General features: G+C 42.8%; 1 protein-coding gene across 1 annotated transcript in view; it reads right to left on the bottom strand.

Moving 5' to 3' along the window:
• POMT1 (protein O-mannosyltransferase 1) overlaps nt 1-8,287 on the bottom strand; it is a 21,464-nt gene extending 13,177 nt beyond the window's left edge. The window contains exons 1-8 of the mRNA XM_042478747.1: nt 8,181-8,287; nt 6,785-6,912; nt 6,226-6,332; nt 5,830-5,880; nt 4,063-4,209; nt 1,694-1,799; nt 859-924; nt 20-113 (exon numbers count right to left, since the gene is read on the bottom strand). Coding sequence (XP_042334681.1) covers nt 20-113; nt 859-924; nt 1,694-1,799; nt 4,063-4,209; nt 5,830-5,880; nt 6,226-6,332; nt 6,785-6,912; nt 8,181-8,270 — 789 coding nt within the window. The 5' untranslated portion in view covers nt 8,271-8,287. The remainder of the gene's footprint in view (nt 1-19; nt 114-858; nt 925-1,693; nt 1,800-4,062; nt 4,210-5,829; nt 5,881-6,225; nt 6,333-6,784; nt 6,913-8,180) is intronic.
• Between the last annotated feature and the right edge of the window lie 504 nt (nt 8,288-8,791).

The raw sequence follows: 8,791 nt of genomic DNA, 5'->3' as shown, positions 1-8,791 counted from the left end.
AAGACAATGAGCTACTTACATTGGACAAAGTCTGATCGCCAACCAGTTGCCAGGAGTGAACTCCTGCAATGGCCAAAAGCAGGCAGTAAGTGAAGAAGCCCATATATTTCACCCTGTGAATCAAGCATTCAGTAAGTACAAAGTGCTAATGCCATTGTAACCTAGGCTAAGGAATAAAGGAATTGTCTCCATTTACATGCAATGTTTAGTAATAGTTTAATATATACTAATATATAGTAATATATAAAAATATAATAGTTTAATATACTATGTTTATTGTTATGGAGACTCACTACAATGTCTCAAGCTTGCAATCTGCTCTTTTTCTCTTCTGGCACAGATACAAAGAGGAGTTTGGAAACCTGCTTCTGCCTAACTGCAGGTTCTAGTCACATTTAAAATTGCATTTGGTTTTAGCTATGGTTGTTGTTATTAATACTATTATTAATATGGTACAATCTAGTGGAGACTAGGAGAAAATCAGGCAAGTTGGAACTGAACTGGAAGTTCAATTGAAATCTACTACCAACTAGTGATGACTAGGGGAAAAATTAGGCAATAGTATTGCATAGTGAAATACTGCTATTCAGTGATCAGATAAGGATTATGTTTTAAAGAATTCTTTATAAGGTCAATGATGTAAGGAAAGAGGCAGAAGGAAGGAGTTTTAGTTTTACTGAGTGGCACCGGAGGATCATTTATATTATATTAATGTTTTTAGCATTTATTTTGTAATGTTCTCCATTTTAATTTAATGTCCTATATTTTTCGGGTGTTGTCCTCCTTTGCGGTTATGACATCTGGTCACCCATGGAGGGGATCTGATGGTAGGGAGGCAGGAAAAACATTAATGCTTACCCAACTGCACAGGAACAGCAAAATCCTGTTAGCAAAAGCCAGAGCCACCATCTTCCAGAAAAGGGGCTTAAATAAGACAATAAAATTATATATAAATACTTTATGAGCAAACACTTAAAAGCCATCTAAAGAAGCATTCACTGAAATCCAAAAACTTGCTGTTACTGTTCATTCATCCTAGTAGCAGCTTTCTGGGTCCTTCCCAGTCTAGTTTGCACACTGAGCACAAGCCTGCTTATACAATTACTCAATTAACACATCATTATATAAACAAACTGCAGTCTAAATTGTAAAAATCCTAGCCACTAGCTAGTCAAAGCAGAAGCATTCATGGGGAGGAGGAAAGTATCAGCACATTCAGGGAATTCAAAAGTTTGCAAACTGCAAAACCCTAAGTGAGGATGACCACTAATGTCCCAGATTCATGGGGTGGGAATGAAAAACTGAAAGGGAACGGAATGGAGTATCCAAGACAAGACTGTGGTATGCTGCTGTATTTTGCCACCTGGCTAGTGGAAGGCAAGAGGAACACTTATAGAAACAGAAATAAATGTTTATTTAAATGTATTATTGTTGTGTGTCTTCAAGTAATTTCCAATTTATATTGATCCTAAGGTGAACCTATCAGGAGGTTTTCTTGTTTTTGGTTGTTTTACTTGTAAAACACCATGTACATCAATGGTGTTATATAAATAAACTATGACAACAACAACAATAAAAACAGCCACAGATATAATATGTATTTAGGCATATTTTGATAAGCACAACCCCAACTACCCTAAAAATCCAAGATACACATTATAGATTTCACAGTTTTGAAAAAGGTGCCTTTCACCTTAGTGAGTTGTAGAACTTCAGGTAGGATAAAACAGCCGACAGGATGAAAAAGATCAAGACTGATTCCAACAACATCAACCTAGACTGAGTGATTAAAGAATTCTCTGTTAGGGGAAAAAAGAGGACAGAGAGAATGATTATATGTGGCTTATGTTCACACACATAGCTTACTATTAACTTCCCACCCCATTAATCATGGGGTTGTAATCCTCAGTTCTGAGAAGATAGGATATCTCCACCTCCATTGCTGAAAACAAACATGTCACAAGGTAATTTTTCCAGTGATGGAGGGGAGGCATCCCGTATTGGACATACCAAAGCTCCTTGAACAATGAGCGGGTGAACTGAGGAGTGTAATATGTTAGACTATGGATTGGAGTAGTCCCTTACCAAATGATGCCTCCACTGATAAAAAGGCATCAAAACGGTAATGGCAAACAAAGGTAGATGGGGAGGACCAAGTAGTTATCCTATATCAATGAGTGGTGCATTAGTGGAAAGAGCAGCAGAGGTGGCAGCACTACGCATGGAATGAGTGGTCATTATTCCCGGCAAAGCACAACCCTTTGCAGTGTAGCACTTGGCTATGCAGGGTCAAATCCATCTTAGAATCATAGAGTTGGAAGAGATCATCCAGTCCAACTCCCTGCCATACAGGAACTCTCAATCAAAGCATATCTGACAGATGGCCTTCCAGCCTCTGTTTAAAGACTTCCAAGTAGGGAGACTACACCACACTTGAGAGCGTGGAAGAAGAAACCTTCTTTTCCATGGATGTAGAGCTGAATGAGACAAATAGCTTGTCTAAGAGACGGAAGTGACAAGTGCATTTGATATAAATATGAAGTGCTCTGCACACATCAAGTGTATTTTCTAGATCCTTTTTAGGATTTGGGCAAAATGAAGGTAAAATGATTTCTTGGGCCCAGTGGAAAGACACGTTCATCTTGGAGAAAAATGTAGGGTCAAGATGTAGTATAAAGCAATCTTCCCTTAAAATGCAGATTTTGTCTCAAATAGATAAAGTCTCAAGCTCTGAAACTCTCCAGTGGCGGTGACAGCCAACAAAAAGAAAACCTTCCAGGTCAGGAATTTTGTACCTTTCTCAAGGACTCAAAAGAAGGTGAAAGCGGCTAAGACCAGGTGTAGGTCCCAGTATCGATGGATGGTCAGGGGCTTTATCAATGTAGCAGCTCTTTAAAATTTCCTGACATATGGGTGAGTGGGGAGTCTCTTCACTGTCCCGGACAGTAGAGCTGATGTTATGGCTGACACCTATCTCTTAAGGGTATTGGGTCAAAGGAGCCCTGGTGGCGCAGTGGTTAAATGCCTGTACTGCAGCCATTCAGTCGAAACCACAAGGTTGAGAGTTCAAGACCAGCAAAAGGGCCCAAGCTATGATCTTTGGAATAGTGGTATATAAATAAAACAAATTATTAATTAATTATTAGCCCCTTGTCAAGGCCCTCTTGAAGATAGAGAAGAGAACACACCGTGATTGACTGGGGTCACAATTCTTTGGAGGCACACCAGGATACAAACATGTGGTATGAGTATTCATAAATGCATCTTGTGGACTGTCCTCTAGACTAAATGATTGTATCTGCGACCTGTGGCATCAGACCATCTTTTAACAATAAGCAGCAGTCAATCTCCACTCATGAAGGTTGAACCAAAGTTGATCTGGATGGTGTATTTGACCCTGTGAAAGTAGGTCCAGATGATTTGGTAACCTGAAATGATCTCGCGATAGAGCTAGTATCTCTGAGAACCATAAAGAGAAAGAGAGAGAGGTGTATGGAAAGGTAAGAGAAAGCAAGGAGACAGAGAGAAGCTAGCCTAATTAGAGCAAGGAAGAACTTGACTGGGAGCCACAGGAGGTTGCTCCTCTGGTGACAGTTTCCAAAGTTCTACTTCCTGCTTATTGGAGCAAACAGGAGGAACCAAATTGATACAGAATGCTTCCCATCCATTGCTGGAAAATAGAAAGAAAGGAAGACTGCAGGCTAGATGAATAGACTCAATTAAGGAGGTCACAAGTTTGAATTAGCAAGACCTAAGCAAAGCAGTGGAGGACAGGAGGTTTGCACAATACATCAATTAACTATGGATAGAAATTATAAAATACAATACAGTAGTTGACCTTTTAGATTTAGAAGGTTATGACTGTAATTGGTTTCTACAACAAAAGAAAATTATTACTTTTGACCAGCATGCTAGCCAGTAGCCTTGCTCCAAAAGCACTTAGCTACTAAATACAATTCTGTGTGGGTCAGACATACAAATTAATCTTATCTTCCAAAATGTTCATTGCAAGAATAGAAGACATTCAATCTTCACAGATGGCTCGAAGGGATGATTCCTTACCCAACAAAATTAGGAAAGCACCTCCAAGAGCAACGGTATGTGAGAAATGCAACTCCACCAATATCTGGTATGACAGCGGTACACAAAGGGCACCGGCTATGGCTGGCAGCAGACGTAGGGCCCAAACTGGCACATTGGAACTGTATTCTGAAACAGGGCACAACATAAGAAAGAATTAAGAACAGAAGAAGACCGCAACCCAGGACTGGATTGAAAGCCTCTCCACTCCAGCATTCTATGGCCAACCAGATGACCCAATGGAAAGCTTACTAGCAGGACATTAGGACAACTGTCTTGTGTTCCCTGGCCACTGATATACTGCCTCTGAGAGTGGAGGTGAGATATCACCAGCCTGAATACCTGCCACTGATGGCAATAAAACTCCATGAATTTATCATGTCCCCTTTTAAATGTTCCAGTTTGCTGTCTGTATAAAATCTTATGACAGTAAGTTTATTAACTGCATGACAACTTTTTTTAAAAATTCTGTCCTGAGTGTTTCACCCTTGAGCTTCAGTGCATTACTCCAGTTTGTTTTACTATTATAACCTAGGATCTAGGATTAATATGAGATTCCAATTAGAAATTGCTGCAAGGTTACCTGTTATAGAGTGGATGCCATTTTATCTTATCTGGCAGTTGTCTTTTGCTCACAATTCAGGTGGGACATTTGAGTTCCTAGAACTGTACATAGAGCTAGAAAAGACCACAAGCGCCATCCAGTCCAACCCCTGAACTGGACATAATATTCCAGGTGAGATCTGTCCAAAGTAGAATAGAGTGGTACTATTACTTATCTCCATCTAGACACTATACTCCTATTGATACAACCTTGAATTGTATTGGCTTTCTTAGCTGCTCCATCACACTGCTGACTTATGTTGTGCCTGTGGTCCACCAAGACTCCTAGATTCTTTCCACATATACTGTTGTAAACCTGGTGTCCCCCATCCTACATCTATGCATTTCATTTTTACTGCCCACGTGTAGTATCCTACATTTCTCCTTGTTGAAATTCATTTTGTTAGTTTTGGCCCAGTTTTCTAATCTGTTAAGGTAATTTTGAATCTTGATCCTGTCCTGTGGGCTGTTAGCGACCCTTTCTAATTTGGTGTCACCTGCAAATTTTATAAACATGCTTTCTATTCCTTCATCCAAGACATTGATAAAGATGTTGAATAGCATTGGGCCTAGTGGAATGTGGTACCCTGTTAGTCACTTCTCTCCAGGTAGAGGAGCTATTGTTGAGCACCCTTCGGGTTCAGCTGGTCAGCCAATTACAAATCACCCAACAGTGGCATTGTCTAGCCCACATTTAACCAGTGAATTGTGAGAGAATTTCAAATTAGAATGGGATCCACTGATAAATAACTTACAAAAGGAATGGGGCAAGAAAGCTATGATTGCATTGTACTGAGATATGGGTGTCCATCCAGTCCAACCCCCTGCCATGCCAAAGCACCCCTGAAAGATGACCATCTAGCCTCTGCTTAAACTTCTATAACTGAGTTAAGCTGTCCTCCAACTGTATTACCTACGATGCTTATGACAGATGCAAAAGGAGCCCAGCTGACGAGGAACAGATATCAAGTCAGTTCAAGCCAAAGTTTTTGTTTCCTGTTTTAACTTTTTATCCTCAACCCTCAGGATATATGAAAGAGAAAATGAACCCGTTTTCCTTTGAGCAATGGAACCTTCTACTAGGGGATTAATTCCCAGCTAGGTCAGGTATGGTATTCTGCAGGATCAATCAGAAAGACCTCTTACCTGCACCGATCCTATTCCACAAGAAATTGCCATCAAATCCACCTAAGTAACCTAAAGGAGGAGAGAGGAAATCAGCCACAAGCAGAACTTAGCTAAACATCCTAAAATGATCTAAAATAACTAGATAATAAGCCCCATTAGTAGAATGTTAGTAAAGAAAAAACTGTAAATTATGAAAAATAGGTTATAACATTTAGAAATAATAAAAATATAATACAGAATACAACGCTGATATGAGGAATAACCTATTTGCTAGTCAGCAGGTTGCTCCTTTGCACTAACTGAATAACATGTCTCTGCTACCATTACCTATGCAACCAATACAGGTCTGTTGCAAATGCAGATGTGGCAAACACAGGGTTTTCATAACAAACAGAAATGAAGTGAGACCCTCACCTCCAAATGCCAGAACCATGTGACCAAATGGTGGGCCGCTGTCATCCACAAAGAAGATCCGCTTCATATACAGGGAGAGGAACTGGCCATAGTAAACTTCATCAAAACTAAACATGCAACAGAACCAGAAAAGTGCACACATTTTTCAATAAGCACACAAGGAAATGGACTGTTTGAATTATTACTGAGTTCAATATCAAAGGATAAAAGACAGTAGCTGTTTCCAAACTCTTCCTCCTCCAAGTCTTGGATTATACCCCTCTCCCTGCCTTCATTCCCAGACAGCACTGAAACAAACATTAGGAGTCTGGGGTCCATCTGTTGCAAGGAAGCACAGAGGAGGAGCGCTACTAATAATTTAAGTGCCTGGGCAGATACCAGCTTCTGCAATTGAATGTATGGATATTAAGATTTAAAGGTCAGGATCAACGCCACAAGTCAGGCCAGGAAATGAACGGGCAACCAACGAGGAAAAGGCAATATTGGAGTTACACCATCTGATGTACTTATGAACTACATGCTGCAATGGTTAAAATGAATGTCCAAACAGTTTACTTACACTACCGCTCGGGGGTAGGAGAGGGTCCACAGCCGACTTATGAATCCCAGGACAGCCAGAACCGCCAGGCTCACGTTGATTTCCACAGAGAGTACAATAGGTTGCTTCAGAAACCCCAGCATCTTGGTCTGACCATTTGGGAAAGGGAAAATAAGAGGAATTTATGCTTTGCATATTTTGGACTCTCCTTCATCCAATTCACTATGGGAACAGAAAAGGAAGCAATGCTGGCAGGGGTGTAGTGGGGGCGTGCCGATTGACCACTGCGTGCACCAACTCCACCGCCACACCAGCGTCACACTGCCTGTGCAACCAGACAGCAGGTGCCATCGCAACATTTCCACAGCACAGCATTCAGACATGCCATGCTGAAGAAACAGGGGAAAGCCGCTAGTGCCTCAAGAAGGGTGGCTTTTTGCCGGCTCCAAAAGGAGCGGCTTTCTCCTTCTTATTTTGGAGCCAGGAAATTGCTGGATTGGAGCCGTGGTGTGAAGTTGCTGCAGCCCCTAACCAGGGCACATAAGGGGCAGCATGACCTTTAGGGCCGTCTATTTCATAGAATCATAGGATAATAGAGTTGGAAGAGACTAGAAGGGCCCTGATCCAGTCCAACCCCATTCTGCCATGCAGGAACTCTCAATCAAAGCATCCCCATTGACAGATGGTCATCCAGCCTCTGTTTGAAGACCTCTAAGGAAGGAGACTCCATTACACTCCAAGGAAGGAGTGTGTCCCACTGTGGAACAGCCCTGACTCTCAGGAAGTTCCTCCTAATGTTGAGCTGGAATCTCTTTTCCTGGAGCTTGCATCCATTGCTCCATTGTGTCTTGTTCTCTAGAGCAGCAGAAAACAAGCTCACTCCCTCCTCAATATGGCATCCCTTCAAATATCGACCTTCTGTCTCAGGGGAAGATAATGCCAAACCTGATAGGTTTGCCTTAGGGTCACCATAAGTTGAAAACGACTTGAAGGCACCCAACAACAAATCCACTAATCATTGATCACCAATACACTTATTAGCCTTTAAGGCGCCTGGGGCTTTGTTGTCTGTGCTCTACAGGCGACCAAGACTCTCCCTTGCATAGGCAGCTTGTGACTCGTGGCTGCATAAGGACTTTTTAATGGGGTGCGTTGTGTCCACACGGTGCTTTTGTTTCACATACGAAGCTGTGCTTAACTTGGTGTAAGATGCCTTGAGCCCTATTCTGGGAGAGGGATTCATTGATTTAATCCCTCTCTGGAAGCGCCTCGCGGATAATGCTAACCCCCCCTTCACTGAATGCGCCAGTCCAGGGGCCTCCGTCGAAACGCAGCGCAGGAGGGCCGTACCATTTCGACACGGGGGGGAGTGGGACGCAGAGAAAACAACCACGTGACCCCCTCCGTCGCCGCTCACCTCTCTTCCGAGCGCTAGGTTCTCCAAGTACAGGAGCCCGGGTGTGACGTCACGGCTCCGGGAAAAATGGCGGCCGTCGCTCGTTGCCATGGCAACAGTGGGCTGAATGGGCGGGCGACCCAGTCGCCAGTCACGTGACCGCCCGCCCTTGAAGCGCAGCCTCAGTAGCAAAATGGCGGCTGGCGCCCGGAAGAGGAAAAGGAGCAGCCTCTGGGCATAGAGCTCTCGCGGGAGACAAGGGCTCCGACCTCGCTCCTTCTTCTTCTACAAACAAAACGTGCTTCCATCAGTCTTTTACAACATGGTGGTCATATATAACTCCAACCTTGAATGCAGTGTACACTTGTCCCTCCATATTTGCGGATTTGGTTATTCACACATATGATTGATGTCCTCTCTAGGAATATCCAGGTCCTCCAGCGCAACTCTATGGTCAGATTCTGAGGATGCTCATGTTGTCCCCAATGGCGGGGCGTGAATGCAGCCGCACCACCAGGAGGGACAGAGATTCTGGCACCTGTATTAAAAGCTGCTCCACATCTTTCCAACTTTAACCATGGAGTAGGTTATCTAAGCTCTGGTTCGGAGGTGGAGGTGGCATTGGCGTTATA

The sequence above is a fragment of the Sceloporus undulatus genome, chromosome 7 (genome assembly GCF_019175285.1).
Source record: "Sceloporus undulatus isolate JIND9_A2432 ecotype Alabama chromosome 7, SceUnd_v1.1, whole genome shotgun sequence".
In the NCBI taxonomy this organism is placed as follows: domain Eukaryota; kingdom Metazoa; phylum Chordata; class Lepidosauria; order Squamata; family Phrynosomatidae; genus Sceloporus; species Sceloporus undulatus.
The sequence above is the reverse complement of the archived record's forward strand: the minus strand, read 5'-3'. Positions and strand labels throughout refer to the sequence as shown.